Source organism: Mesoplodon densirostris, chromosome 1 (assembly GCF_025265405.1).
Source record: "Mesoplodon densirostris isolate mMesDen1 chromosome 1, mMesDen1 primary haplotype, whole genome shotgun sequence".
Taxonomy (NCBI): Eukaryota; Metazoa; Chordata; class Mammalia; order Artiodactyla; family Ziphiidae; genus Mesoplodon; species Mesoplodon densirostris.
The window spans coordinates 73,421,126-73,437,541 of NC_082661.1; the positions used below are offsets into that span (position 1 = coordinate 73,421,126).

A 16,416-nucleotide genomic window follows, 5' to 3' on the forward strand; every position below is an offset into this window, starting at 1 on the left:
GAATATCTATCAGTGATGGGTGAACTGTATAGTATAGGGCTTTGGGTGGACAATTCTGGGTTAGACAAAAGACAGTTTCAAGTTAGGATCTCTAACAATGTCAAGTTTGCTGTAATATTAATTAAAAGCTAGTCCATATATTTTTTCTTTTCTTTTTTTTTCAGCCCATGTATTTTAAAAATCAGTCAGCAGTTGATGGAATTGGTACCCAGAGGCATTGGGAATGGAATACAGATAGGTGTCTCCTAGGATCCAGTATTAGGAGGCTCTGCAAAGAAATCAATGGGAGAATTTTTTGTATCAATTTTGTATGAGTTATTATTTTTGTATTCATTGAATATCAGTATAAAAAGTCATTACCGGGCCTCCCTGGTGGTGCAGTGGTTGAGAGTCCGCCTGCCGATGCAGGGGATAGGGGTTCGTGCCCCAGTCTGAGAGGATCCCATATGCCGCGGAGCGGCTGGGCCCGTGAGCCATGGCCGCTGAGCCTGCGCGTCTGGAGCCTGTGCTCCGCAACGGGAGAGGCCACAACAGTGAGAGGCCCGCGTACCGCAAAAAAAAAAAAAAAAAAAAAAAGTCATTACCATTTTGTATGTACTTACTCATTTTCATGCAAATTATAACTTGGGGTAAGAGGTGAGGCACAAACATTGCTTCCAGGCATCATTTATCCTACTTATGCTGTTACCTGGAATAAGGGCCAGTGAGCCCAGGAACAACAAAATCTTTGACCAGTGCTCATTTCCCCAAAGCTCCCGATTGTTATAGGTGTGCAAAGGAGCCCAAATGACCTTTAGTTTTTATTCTAGTTCATCTGGATCTCATGGAGGGCTGCTTTAAATAAGCCACTGGGGCCTGAATAGACTCAAAGCAGAGTCTCATGTCACTGTCCAGACACAAACTTAACTTGTTTTCACTGGGGTATGAGGAAAGATTAATCCTCATGCACTCCTGAAACTCCATTGGCAATGGAACCTGAAACTCTGGGATACATATGCCCTAGGAGAATCTCTCTCTCAAGAAAAGAAAAAAAAAAAAGAAAAAGGCTCAACATGATGTGTCTGGAGAGGGCCCCAATCCAGTAAGTGCCCCATCTCCTTGGGAGAAGCAGAGAAAGGGACTTTGAATGCCTTTCCCCAGAGATCAGCACCAACCAAGAATCTAACCTGTCCAAGAATTGTCACCCTATATCAACCTGGAGGGGAGCCAAGGAGTTTACATTGCCAGGGCCAAGAGCTTACATTTCTTTGTGGGAATAAATAAATGATCAGTTCTCAGGTATAATAGAATGTAGCCAAGATAATTTCGCTTGAAAAAATTTCAAAGTGATATCAATCACTGACCATAGAAAGATACTGTAGCATAGGCCTAATGTGATTGACAGTGCATCCCTGGGCATCTACCAGAGAAAATTGGTTTCAAAATATGTATCTAGTTACTTAAAAATCATCAGTGTGTTACAAGGTATAGAGTTCAGTTAAGTAATATCAAATATAAAGAAATTTATATTTGTGCATTTTGAATTATATTTAGTGCATTTTAATGCACTAAAGCTTCATTTTCCAATTTCATCACATAATTACTACTGATGCCTAGTTGAGATAATTATAGTCATAATATAAATACTAATAAAATTCCTAATAAAGCCAGCATAAAAGAGTACGTTAGAGCCTAGATGTGATAATGTATTATTATGTATGGTAAAATAGTGTAGATATCCATGTGTTATTACATATTCTTTCATAGATAGTCTCAAGAATTTTAGTTTTAACTTAGCCTGATGAAACACTGTTAAGTCAACTTGTTATTCTTACATCTGATAGAAGGAAAAAGAGATATGAATAATCAAATTGGTTTCGTAGCTTTATAATATAGTAGTTGATTTTGTAGAAGAAACAGTTTTTCTCCTAATTATATTTAATTAGAAGCCCTCATTTTCTGCCATATAATTAACCAAAGGCTGGAGACAGCTTTGGTAGGTGTTAGATGCTGGGGAAAGCCAACCTGAGACTAAGAATTTACTGTAGATGATTTGCATGAGGATAGTCTAGAATCAAATAAATTTTAAAACTGAACACTTCATTTAGTTAGTACCTCTTTAATGGTCCTGTAGATTAATGATGTAAATTCTCCAAAACTGACATTGTTTTCCTATTATAACATCATCAGATCACAAGGTTAAGGTTGTCTTTTGTAAATATTACTGACTTATTCTGAACTTTTAGGAACTATGTCATCACAGTTTAAATTTGTGCTAATGTACACAGAAGAAGAAACTATTAGACATTTCTGGATTTATGCTTAGTTTGCCAAAAACAGTGTTGTTTTTCAAAAATCTCTAGCCTTGTTTTTATAGATCAGAGTTTTCAAACTCAGTTTCTATGAAAAATCCCTAAATGGTCAAAGGTGTGTGTTTAGCACAGAGACTAACTCCTTGGATAGATTTTCCGAACATAAGCTTCCTGCCACCCAAAATATTTTTCTAAAGCCTTTGTTACCTCCTATTTTATTTTAATGTTAAGATTTTGTAGGTACTTGGTAACTATCTGCCAAATGCTTTCAGACCAACAAATAGCAAATAATAGAAAAACACAAATTACAGCTCATGCTTAAGTGTGGTTTTTTTTAATGTACATGGATGTTTAGAGTTGATTTTATATTATATAACTTATTGTGGCAATAGTTTCTACTGGGTAAATTGTCCCAAGCTCATCTGATAACATAAATATTTCGTGGTGTTTCATATAGATAATGGTGTTTTCAATTTCTTTTCTCCCTTGGATTGAGTTTTTAAATCAAAACTCAATTGAGTTTTTACTGATGAATTAAAAGGTTCATTGCATCTTGGTGTCTATGTATGGCCAAAAATTAGGATATTCCCCTGTATAGTTTATTTCCTAATTAAGGCAGAATTGTGCTTTTTTGAAACAGGTAAATTGGGGGAGAAAATATAAAATTATGAAGAAATGATTTGTAGATTTGTTAAATGTTCTGTTCTCTAATCTTGTGTTGAGGTCTGATGAATGCTATAGCTTTAATGCCTATAAAGCAGTAGACTGAAAGTTGGGGTCATCCAAATTCTTACTCAAAATGCTATTCGTGGGCGTGGGATCTGTTGTCCTGGATGTTGGTGTTATAAACATGCAGAGTTGGAGAGCTGTCTATTAATAGAGTTTGCCAGGCTAATATTAACTTTTTTGACAATGAGAAATATGTGAAATTTAGGGTTGGGGTATGGAGAACATCTTAGAGTTACTTTTTTTCTAGCTAGAGATTAGGGTTAGAAGGTAGAAGTACAGTGTCAGGGAGGACCATTCCCTTTCATCTATGTACCTGGCATTTATCACCTGGAAAGAGGTGCCTGTATCATGCTTAAGAAACTGTCTGATGATATGCCAGAAGATAGGGATACCTTTGGCTAATAAGGAGGCTCAGTTCCTTTGGGTTTCTTATCCCTCATTTTCCCTAACTCTGTCCAAAGCCCAGGATGGACTCCAAATCTGTAACCTGTGTTTAGCAGGCAAGAAAAGTCATCCCCGAATAGTTCAGTTTCTCTGGTTTATATTAGTCACAATTTTATAAAATCATTAGGGTGCTTATGATCTTTAACCATGCTTGATAATCACTGAGACCCCTCAGTAGAGTGTAGTGTCACTGAGAGCCCTCAGGTGAACTGAAGCAGTGGTCTGGGACAAGTCGCAGGAGAGAGTTCTACAGTTGTGAATTCTCACCGGGTGGCTTTGCTGGCGAGATTGCATGTGTTAACCACTGTAGCTCTTCACAGTGGCTGTCGGGAAGCAGGTTATCAGGAAAAAATGGGACAGATTTTTCTATATTATGTGCTACTAATGAATCCTATTTTAGTGCTTTTTAGTGGGGTTTATACAACAAAACAATACATGTAGGGCATTTATTTTTGGCAGCTTTCACAAAAACCGTGGTGATGGTTGCCTATGAAAATTTCCTTACGTGTCAATAGAGAATAGATTCCAGAAACTTTCTGGAAATAATCTTCTCCATGTTTAAAATTGCTTTGATTTAAAATGCAGTTTTGTATAGTTTTAAAATGCAAATTTTAGAATATGGGGCATTGGCTAAAATTTCATGCAAAGAAGTCTTACTTAATGGCTATACATACTGATAACATAAAACTTGCTAAATCTATGTGTGTCAAGGCTGATTTAAGTTAAGTAAGAGAAATGTGACCCAACTTAAGATATTATGAACAAAAATAAACTATACAGAACTGTTGGATGCTTGGTACTAATATAACTACTTAGAAAACAATGATGTTTGCTATTCTTTATTGGCTTGTTTTACCTTTGTTTAAAATCATTTAATATTTTTTCTTGATAAATTAGATTTTTCAAAATTGGCATTTAAAGAGTATTAAAGAAACGGTATCCTTTTATATTTTTCCCTTCTCATACATAACCATAGTCATAACAGTTTTCTTTAATATGTCATCCAGAATATAATTTGCAATTTATACTTTGATTTATTTTCAGCTTTTTGCTTAGATTGTGCCTGATATATTTCATTACTTTTTTTAAAGAAATGTATCAACATCAAGATATGGTGAGTTCTTTTAAACTTATAAACCTAACCAACACACAAAAAACCTCTAACAAGCAAATGTGATGTGTACCTTTAAAAGTACAGAGCAATCATTCTGGATCGATAGTTAGATTATTACTTTAATTGAATCAAATTGGACTTAGAATTTTTTTCTTCTAATATTACCTAAAAGAAGACTCCATTTACCTAATTTTAAATTACACAAACACACAAATGGAAAGTTAAAGTCTTTCCTCTTTAAAGCATATTTTATGCTTTAAAGAGGAAAGACATTAATCCAAAAGAGAAGTCATACAATCATCTCTTCCCTTACCTCTAGGATCTCTAGGTTGGTCAAACGCTGACCATTACTAGTAGTGTTTCAAGTTTCTTCCATTTACTTTCATTAAAATGGGTAATTTATGTATCTTCAAGTGAAATGGCTGAGCTTTCACACTAATTCTTGTTGCTGTTGACAACCACAGCAGCCATGCAAGAAGAAAATGCTGTGGAAGGAAAGAAAAAAAACCTTAATATTTCCTCCGCAAAGTTGGAGAGAAAAGGGAACACACAGTATGTAAGAAACAGGTAAGTAAAGATATATCAATTTAAAAACTACCAGGCTTGGTTACTAATTTATCAAAAGTTTTAATTTTTTTCAGATATTTTGTCCAACACTCATTTAAATAAAAGGATACTGTCTCTTGGAACCAAAAATTAATATTCTGAAAATGAAAAATTGGATTGGAAGGTACAGTGTCACAAAAGGTCTGAAATACTTTAATTTAGAATTTGAACTATGAAAGAATAGCACACTTCAATTATTGGTTAATATTTTTGTTACAAAATGTTGTTTAATGACAAAATGGTGACTAAAATATTACTATTTTGAACATGTCCTAGATTTTTTTGTTTGTTTCAGAAAAGCACTGAAAGTTGCATATGTGTAAGTCTCCGGGAATGTAACAAGTTGATAAATACCCAAGTCCAGCCTCCTTACAGAGAAAAGATCTGGAATTTCTTTTTTTGGACATTTGTTTTGCAGCTTTCTACGTCTTAAGGCAGAGAATAGCCAGGATAAGGTGCCAGCTCAAAGGTTAGATGAACATATTTTTTGAAATAATTTTGGCTAATCTATGTCTTAAAAGACATACAGTACTTCTAAATAATAACTTTACAAAGTTATTAATAAAACTTAACACTAGTTGTGTTTTTGAGTTGCTTTTGGTGGGGGGGGAACTATATTCCTTAGAGATGTGCTTCTTCTGTTCATAATTTTATTTCAGTTATTACATTAAACTTTTCCCTTTCAGTTTATAATTCCTTTCTCCTGTTTTATGAATCTAATAAATTGACCTCCATTCTAACCTAAAGGACAGTTTATGTTTTTAATACTTAAAGAAGCAAAAAAAAAAAAAAAAAAAAAGTCCACCAAATGAAATTACTAACACCATCCTATCATTAACCTGAGGGAATGTATCTCATATTCATTAATTCTCCATGGAAAGAATCAGGTAAGAAATGAGAAATATTTTTATTGTATAAGATATGTAAGATGTTATAATAGCACCTCGTAGTATTCATGCTATTGTTTTGGTGAGTAAAGTGTTTCTTGTTTTAAATATTTTTGGAGGTGAACAGTGTTACCTAACAAATCACCCTTGTGATACTTTTGTGAAAATTTTTGGTGAAATATGTGAAATTCTATTTAATGGAGTTGGGGCCAAGAAGACAATGTACTTTAAACTGATAGATGGAAGATACTGTGACATGTCAGAGAAAATGTTTTTAAGGGGAGATTTTAATAAAATCACTTGGGAACAAAATTGATAGTTCTAGAAATAAAAGTTAAGAAATTTCTCTGTTCAGGGACACTTAAAAAACCAAAGCATATGTATCTTATATTTACTATCAGCTATAGTATTAACTAGCAGAGCTATGGCAGAGGTTAAGGAGGTCATAACAAACAAAGAGTATATTGTGGGCTTTGTCACCAACAGATGTGGGTTCAGGACCTGTTCCTGTGACTCACCAACTATGACATACTAGATATTTTATTTAAATCTTCTGAGCCACAGTTTCCTAATCTTTAAACCTATTTGCAAGATTGTTGCTGGCCATAAGGAGAATGCCTCATGCAGAACAGTTCTTGATAAATGTTTGCTATTATTATTGTATGATCAATATAAAAAATGCAAATGAACTTTGAAACAGTGTTTTATTTTTACTAGGGTCCATGGTGGCATCCATGGTATAGCATGTTTTAAAATACATTTTGTTTACCATGCCCATCATTTGGAAAAATCCATTGGAAGTAGTAGAATATTTCTCAGATTATTCATTTCTAAAATAAAAATTGTCATTGAATGACCATCTGTGCTTTTGAACCATTCCTTTTCCACTTCTTTAATAACATCCATTCACAAATGTCAGAGTGAAGTAGGGTTTTGGTTACCTAACCCAAGGAAAAGGAACTGGAAGGATCAAGAATTGAATTGTAGAATTACATGTAGAGTTACTTAGTCATTTATTTGACACACATTTGAGAGTTTACTAGAGGCAAGGAGCTAAGTTAGGGGCTGGCAGAGATACAGAGATTAGTAAAACATGGACTCTTGCTTGGGAGGAGCTGATTTGGTAAGATGGTTGTCTCTTATTCCTTCCAGGATTCTAAAGTAGGCAAGAGTTTAGGATAAAGAGTTGAGGCTGTTTAGAGGAAGAATTACTTCCTGCTGGAGAGGATCAAGGAAGATTTCACAGACTCAGTAGTGTTCAGTTGATTCATTCATTCAATAGCTACATAACTAAGGGCGATTACCTGTCTGATCCTGTGCCAGCCACTGCAGATACATTAGTAAGATGAAGCCACAGGCATTTATGTCATTCCCTGTCAATGTTGAAGGCCCACAGATGAAGACAATATTGGATGAGAGGTGTGTTTTGAGATAGGATCTTGTGAGAGCACGTCTCAGTGGGCAGTATCCCCACCCAAGAGTGATGGACTGGTGGCCTAGCTAAATCCTGAGGGATAAGTAAGTCAAGTAAAGGGCACCCTGGCCAGACAGAAAAATGCACTGAAACTTCAGAAGCCAGAGTGAGAGGCACATTCCAGGAAATGTAAGAACCTTCATTTGACATTGGAGTATGTGTTTGAAGGATATCTGATGAGAGATGCTGTGGGAGAGGTAGGAATGGGCTGACTCATGGAAGGCCTTTGATGTCATCTTAAATAGAGTAGGGTTTATCCCAAAGTTGCAGAGGGACATTGTACAGATTTTAAGCAGGGGAATAACATAATCAGATTTATGTTTCATAAGTTATAAGCTGGTGCCAATGGGTCAGATCTAGCATACAGGTGAATTTGATTTTGCACACAGAGAGTGTTAACATTTTTCGAAATGGTCACCAGTGTTTCCGAGGAAAAATGGGTATCAGGCTTTGTTGATAAATCAGTAGCTCTGCATTGCTGCAAGGAATTGGTGGGCTGGAGTTGCTTAGCGTTGCCTCATTTGGAGAAGCATGTACTCCTTTTTATCATAGGGCTCACTGCTTCAGGCAGATGCCAAGGATCTGTAGGCATTTGGGGTTCTGGGGCCAATTTCTGAACATTTTGCTGATTGGCAATTAAGAGCTAGCCTTTTGAGGCTCGGGACTAGAGGCTGTTACAGTAAACCTGGTGAGAAATTGAGTTTTAAGCAGTATTGGTGGGAACAGAGGGAAGAATAGGGATTGAAAGATACAAAAAAGAAGGGATGGGGAGGCATGCTTTAGGACAGTGCTGGGGAGTGCAGGCTTCGTAGACAGACTTGGCTGCTACCAGACCTGTATTTTTGAGAAACTTACCTAACCTTTCTGAGCAATAGCTTCTTTTTTGGTAAAATATAGATAAGAGCCCTACCTTACGGGGTTTTTATGAGGATCAAACGAGAAAATGCAAAACGCTTAGTTCAGTAACTGGCTCCCATTGATTCACATTCAGGAAAATGGTGGCTGGTGGTGGTGAGGATGGTTGTAAGGAAGCTGGACTCCAGGATGATGCCTGCGTTTCTGGTGTGTGATTTGGTGAGCTAGAGAACATGGGAGAAAGTGCAGATGAAGACTTCAGTGTTGGATGTGATATGTGTGAAGTGCTTATGAGACTTTGAAGTAGAGAGACGTGATACGTGGTTGGATTCCAGGGCCTGGAGCTCAGGGGCGCGATGTGAGAGGGGCACAGGCTGTGATTTGATGATCTCTCCACCCCTGTCCTACCCAAACCTTCCTTCCCCTCCATCACCTTCAGTCAACATTAATGATCCTCACAACTCCCTCCATAGAGGATCAATGTTACACAGTATCAGAAGAATGTGGGAGAGGTAAAATACTATATTGCCTGTCGGCTGAAATGTTCTCTGAGAGTTTTCAATTCTTGAAAAACTTTCTTTCCAGTTTACCATTTTGGCCTCCAGCCGAAAGAAATGAGTAATTCAACATTTGTTTATATCAAAGGCTGAAAAACATCACACTCTATAGACATTCTATCTTTTTTCCCCTTTTGGTTGGCTTTTTCTGTTTCCCATCACTATCACTCCTAAAAGTAAATATTCAACTAAAAGTAAATCATTGTTAGGAATGAATGACTGTACTTATGTTTGAAATTTATATTCTTTCTTAGTGGAACATACTGAGAATCAGCCCTGCCTCCAGACCTGGCTCAGATGCCACCTTCTCCTTTCTTTCTTCCTGATTTTTGTGGCAGGAAGTCTCTTCTTTCTCTACATTTAGTTATTAACACTGGCACGGAGCCTATCTCATCCTGCCCTGCGTTGTGGTTACTTGTGGATCTATATCATTTGTTCTGCTAGGCTGTTAGTTCCATGAAGCTGGGGACTGTGTCTTATACATCTTTAGCTTCTGCAGTGCCTAGTCTAGCTCAGTCAGTACTTTGAAGGTATAACGATCAGGTGCTTCTATATAAAAGGCCTAAAAGGTGTGAACATGCTGTAATCTTAATAAGCAGATTGTAGTTTTAGGAAAGACTGTTTACTGGGAAAATAGATATATTTAATTTGTCTGCCTATCTTATGACCTTATTACATATTAGAGATCTTAACTCTTTTTTTTTTTTTTTTTTGCGGTACGTGGGCCTCTCACCGCTGTGGCCTCTCCCATTGCGGAGCACGGGCTGCGGACGCGCAGGCTCAGCGGCCATGGCTCACGGGCCCAGCCGCTGCGCGGCACGTGGGATCTTCCCGGACCGGGGCACAAATCTGTGTCCCCTGCATGGGCAGGCGGACTCTCAACCACCGCGCCACCAGGGCAGCCCTAGAGATCTTAACTCTTGATGAAGCTTCTTAAAAGAAATCAAATTACATGCTTGAAAACACATAAAGTGTAATCTGATTGTGTCATCTACTGTTTATAATCCATTATTGTTCGCCATTATGGATAGAATACTGATTCCCTGAGTACGAGAGTCTTCAGGCTGATGATTGCCTTATTTTAAAAAGGACTATTTTTTGCAATGTGGACACAATCGCAGTGGACTGCCCTCGCATTGCCAGACCCTCTGCTGCTTAATGCCTCTCTGGCTTTGCTTATGCTGCTTGTTCTGAATAAGGCCCTTCACCCAGCCACATGGTGAATTTCTACTCATCCTTTAAGATTCAGTTCACATTTCTTCCTGCCGCCTTTTCTGACATTTTTCCTACTCCCTCCTGTCTGCAGGGAAATTCTTCTATATTCTTTTAACACCTTGTACACCTGTCATGTCTGTCTTTGTCAGGAGACTGTATGAGACTTCAGAGCAGGTACTGTGTACTTAAAGAGCTCAAAGCTAGTGGGGGAGCAGGATAAGAATAACTGTGATACTAAAGCATGATATATGTGTATATATAAATATATGTGTATAAAATTTATGGCAGAGGTATGCACAGAGGTTTAGGAGAGCACTGAGGAGGGCTCCAAACTCAAAGGAGGGGCAAAAGCAAATACTGTTTAAGCTGGGTATTGCAGCCTGTCTAGATGTTAGTCCATCAGACAAGGGGAAGAATGACATTCCATGTAAAAGCATGCAAGTATTAGAGTATGTTACTTCCTGAGAACTGCCATCAGTTGGTCTGTTGATATGATTGGAGATGAGACTGGTGGGACAGACAGGAGTCAAATTATGAAATGTGGGGTTGAATGCCATACTGAGAGTTTGAACCGGTATGATAAGTGTAATGATAAGTAAACAGAGTGATGACTCAGTGAGTATAAGGGGGAGAGTGGCATGGTGAAACCCCCAGTTCTTAATACAGTTTCTTAGACACTGTAGCTATTCCTCTTTGTCATTCTTATAATTCTCATTATAGATAACATTTTATTGAGCTCTTACTATGAGATGGGTACTGTTCTAAGTACTTTATTTGGATTTTCTCATTTAATCATCCCAATAAACCTATGGGTAAATTCTATATGCACCATGTTGCTTTACTATTTTGTAAGTAAAAAATGGCAGTGCGGACAACTTCCTCTGGTTCAACCTATGATCTTCATTTTAGATCAGAGAGAAGCTGGGTAATCTGCATGGGTCATTCATTTCCCAAGTGGTAGAGCTGGGACCCAGCAGTCTAACTCCAGCATGTGTGCCTTACCCTCTTCTCTATAGTGCACTAAGTGAACAACAGCTCACATGTTAAGAAATATCTGTCAAAGTATACATATTATCTACTCATGTTTATAAATTTTTTTCCCATTTTTGTGTTTGAAAATTTCAAATCCACAGAGGAATTGAAAGTATAGCAACAGTAAATAGCCATACACTCTTCATGTACATTTGTTAGCATATTACATATTTGCATGTATGCACACTCTTCTCTCTCTCTCTATATATATATATTTATACACACACATATACACATATTAGTGAGCCATTGGAAAGTAACTTACAGACATAATAGCTCTTTGTACCTATATACTTCAGCATGCATACCATTATCACACTTAAGAAGTTTAGCATAGGTACAATAATATTATGTAATAAACAGTCCATAATTAGATTTCCCAGATTATCTCCAAATGATTTTTATGGTTTTTTTCTGATCCAGGTCCAATCAAGGATTATATATTTCATTTAGTTGACATTCCTCTTTGGTCTTCTTTAATTTAGAAGAGTTCTAGATCTACTTTTTTTTTTCCTTCTTGACAATAACATTTTTCAAGAGTCCAGGTCAGCTGCTTGGTAGAATATTGCACAATCTATATTTGTCTAAGGTTTCCTCATTAGATACTAGTTAAACCTTTTTTGCAAGAATATTACTAGGTGATCATATATTATAACATTCCCATTGCACAAAATGTCAGTTTGTTCTGTTACTGGTGGTGCTAAGTTTGATCACTAGATTAAGGTTCTGACTACCAGATTTTTCCACTGAAAGGCACCTTCTTCTCTTTGTAATTAGTAAGTGATTTATGGGGTGATACATTGAAACTGTTTGAATATCCTGTTCCCCAACAAACTTTTGGATAATTTTTGCTCAAATTATTTAATGGTGGTTATAAAGTTGTTTTTTTCAGATTCTGTCATTCTTTCTGTGTGTTCACTGGCATTCTGTAAAGAGGAGCTCTGTTCTCTTCTTTTTTAGAATCACTTTGGACCTGTGGATTCTTTTATTATTCAATTGTTATCAATTACTATTCTTATTCTTCTTGGTACTCAAATTATCCCAGATTTGGCCAATGGGAACACCTCCAAGCAGCTCCTGTGTCCTTTTCACTTGTTTCCATCATTCTTGCAATATGTCCTTGCTTTTTGTCACAGCAAAATATTTCAGCCTCTCTGCCCCAGCCCTGATTCCTTTTACTGTGGGTCGGTATTTAGAAACAAAGATCTGGAGACTTCCCCAGTGGTCCAGTGGTTGAGACTTCGCTTTCCAATGCGGGGGTCTGGGTTCGATCCCTGGTCGGGGAGCTGGGATCCCACATGCCTTGTGGCCAAAAAACCAAAACATAAAGAACAGAGCCAATATTGTAACAAATTCAATGAAGACTTTAAAAATGGTCCAGGTCAAAAAAAAAGTCTTGAAAAAAAAAGAAACAAAGATTTGGGTGTTATGTCTGCTCATTGCTACTGTTACCCTACTTAAAAAAACAAAAACAAAAATATACTTCACACTTCCTGATAAGTAATAACAGTTTCTGATGTGTTCTTAAAGTCTCATTTGGCATTAATCTAAATTCCACTCTTCTACCACAATGAAAACAGAAAGAAAAGTTAAAATTTCAAGTAAACCAAAAATGACAATACTTTTTAGAAGATTTCTTAAGTGGAAATGGGTATTGCTTAATTATGGTAAATAAAAGTTAGCTTGAGATTCAAAGATGCAGATGCAGGCACTTATTTTCTTTGGTCTAGTTCAGAAATTAAAAGTTAAATAGAGGGTTTCCCTGGTGGTGCAGTGGTTGAGAGTCCTCCTGCCGATGCGGGGGACGCGGGTTCGTGCCCCGGTCCGGGAGGATCCCACATGCCGCGGAGCGGCTGGGCCCGTGAGTCGTGGCCGCTGAGCCTGTGTGTCCGGAGCCTGTGCTCCGCGGCGGGAGAAGCCACAGCAGTGAGAGGCCCGCGTACCGCAAAAAAAAAAAAAAAAAGAAAAAAAAAGTTAAATAGAGATTAAATAGGTACTTGAGAAATTTGAATTGGATTTTCCCAAAGAAAAAAATAAAATAAGGTAGCCAGACAGCTCTTGGGATATAACATTATATAGAGAAGAAATCCTTATTTATTTTAACTTCATACTCTAAATTATTAATCAATTGGTTGATTAATATTTGACTGTAGTTTGTGATTAGTTTAAATTCTTAATATTTGACTGTAGTTTATGATTAGTTTAAATTCTTAATAAAAATAATGTTACTTAAAATATGAGAACAAAAAAAATCATAGTTGTAGTAATACATCAGAAGAGATAACAATTCTATACTTCATTAATGATTCAAAATCTGGGTTCTGCACAAAACAAGCAGTAGAGCAAAGCGATTATTTTATGTTGAAACATTCTGGCAGGGTTACTTTAATTTTCTTAACTTACAGATTTTATTCTTAACTGCGACTTTTCCTTCCTAGAAATGTAACCTAAATACCTTTATGCCTTTAATTACCTTTGATATTCTCTATCCCTCTCATCCTTTCCTGTTTAATATTACTATAATCTCACTCTCCTCCAAATCCACTCAAAAAGATGGGTTTCTGGCCTTTTTCTGACTACCAGAAGTATTAGCAGATTCTCCATGGAACTGGGATAAGAAATTTTTACTGAAATCGGGCAAGTCACTTAACTTTCTGTGCTTTTGCTTGTCTGCTGGTAAACTGAGGATAATGTCTGTCTCTCTTCTGCCTTATATGGATACTGTGAGGGTAAATTTAATCAGTCATATAAAGTGGTTTTGCATTCTGTATTCATGAGATCGTTTAACAGATAGTATTTTATAGTGGTAGCAATCAGAGGCCCTTTTATTTCAGTTTTTACTACAGAGGGAAGTTAGACTTGAAAATAGGATATTCAACACTAGAATACAGGATATTAGGAAGGCTGGAGGGTTGTTTTCCTCTGGAGGTCTTGGAATCTGTAGGATTCTTCCCTCTGGATTTGTTATACCTATGATATAGGGAAGCTCGAGGTCCTTTCCAGTGGAGCCCTATAAAAATTCTGCCTCCATTCCTTCCAGGTCCCGTTAATACAGCAATATAGCAATGACTTGTTTAATGCCTCTTTCAGCTACTCTTTCTCTCCCAAGGCCAACTTGCACACTTTATGTCACCTGTTTCTAAATTACAGACTCTGGAGGACAAGGTTCTCTTTTTCTGCTTTTAGTGTTCCATGTCTGAATAGCAACATGATGTAGATTGCAAAAATTACAAATGATTCTTAGGATTTGAAAGACAATCTTATTTACATTAAGAAAATCATTTTCGGGCTCCCCTGGTGGCGCAGTGGTTAAGAATCCGCCTGCCAATGCAGGGGACACGGGTTCGAGCCCTGGTCCAGGAAGATCCCACACACCACGGAGCAACTAAGCCCATGCGCCACAACTACTGAGCCTGAGCTCTAGAGCCCACGAGCCACAATTACTGAGCCTGTGTGCCACAACTACTGAAGCCCGCGCGCCTAGAGCCCACACACCACAACAGAAAGTAGCCTCCGCTCACCACAGCTAGAGAAAGACCACAAGCCCAACACAACCAAAAATAAAAAGAAATTTTAAAAAAAAAGAAAAAAGAATCATTTTCAAGTTACAACAACACCTGAGGTTAAGTTGGCTTTTCCCTTGTCACTTTCCAGAGCCACCACCTGCTTGGGCAACTCAACATGTCCTTATTTTTTTTACAAATGTTGGCACTTGACTCCCAAGTGTGATTAGATTACATAAGAAATATTATATAGAACTGATGTGGGAGTTTAATTTTCCCCCGACTTATTTGATAACATTGTCCAACTCAGTGTCAGAAAACATTGTCCAACTCTCAGAACCCCAGTTACATCAGTTAGGATGAATTTTTAAGAGTAAAGTCTTAGATTGCAGTCAAACAGAAGAGGCTTGGAACATGTGACATTAAAGAGCTATGTTTGCTTTGCCAGTTGAGACATGTTTCTTTTTCTAGTTAAAGTAATGACTTAGGGGTTATTTTAAGGGCACTTTGGAGATCATGTTGCAGGAATGTTAGAGAGTGAATTTTGAGTGTGATTTGCCCATTTGACCTTAATTCCAGCATCTGATTTTGGGGGGAAAATAATCTGTCATTAACTGACTACCTGTGATCCTCACCTGAATTTTATTTCTTGAGCTGCTAAACCATATGTGGATGCTAGTGGCCAGTGGGCCAAATGTGGCCCAGACTTCTTGTCACTGATCCACGTGAAGGTCAGAGAAACAATGCTGACTTTTGTGATTAAACTATAGCAACAACAGACACATTCTTTCCTACAAATCAGTGTCTCATCTATTTTTGATGTTTTGAGAAGATCATTCTAAAATAGACTACTAAAGATAGTCCACTTATTTTATTTCTTTCCTGACCTGCTATTCACAGCAGGTTGTGAAGGTTGGTGTGTGCTGGCCACTGAGAACTCACATTACAGTGAAGTGGGTTGTCAAAAGGTGGGTCTGTCAAAAGGTGGGTCTGAAAATGAAGTTGGGAATCATTTTCCTCTAGTCTCAAGGTGGCTAAGTATTTTCTAATCTAATTTTTAGATGTAGAAATGAAATTCTTTAGATACTTCTAAAGTATATGATATTATAGGTATAAGATAACTTTGACAAATTATATTTCTTTACTAAGATTTAATCATAACATTTCTGTCCTAAGTGTGTATCCAAAGAAAGCAATTGTTGGCTTGACAGTAAACACAGATTAAGTCCAGATTCCTCAGCCTTGTGCTCAAGGATAGTTAGGAATTGTAATTTTAACTGTATTATAATTGTGTTCGGCTACAAGTAATACTGACACAAAGACCAGTGTCCTAAATTACTTGGATGGCCATTTAGGGTTAATACTATGACTTCCAGCTTTGCCTCTTTTCCATTTCAAGATTTACCTCATGATCACAAAGTAGCTGCTGTAGTTCAGCCATGACTTCCATATTCCAGGGAAGATAGAGGAGCCACCTGTCAGCCACTTTTTTTTTAAACATCTTTATTGGAGTATAATTGCTTTACAATGGTGTGTTAGTTTCTGCTTTATAACATAGTGAATCAGCTATACATTTACATATATCCCCATATCTCCTCCCTCTTGCATCTCTCTCCCACCCTCCCCATCCCACCCCTCCAGGCGGTCACAAAGCACCGAGCTGATCTCCCTATGCTATGCAGCTGCTTCCCACTAGCTATCTATTTTAC

General features: G+C 37.3%; 1 protein-coding gene across 1 annotated transcript in view; it reads left to right on the forward strand.

Moving 5' to 3' along the window:
* The window catches only part of NPNT (nephronectin), a 74,930-nt gene that overhangs the window by 11,924 nt on the left and 46,590 nt on the right, over positions 1 to 16,416 (forward strand). The window contains exon 3 of the mRNA XM_060088344.1: positions 5,603 to 5,653. Coding sequence (XP_059944327.1) covers positions 5,603 to 5,653 — 51 coding nt within the window. The remainder of the gene's footprint in view (positions 1 to 5,602; positions 5,654 to 16,416) is intronic.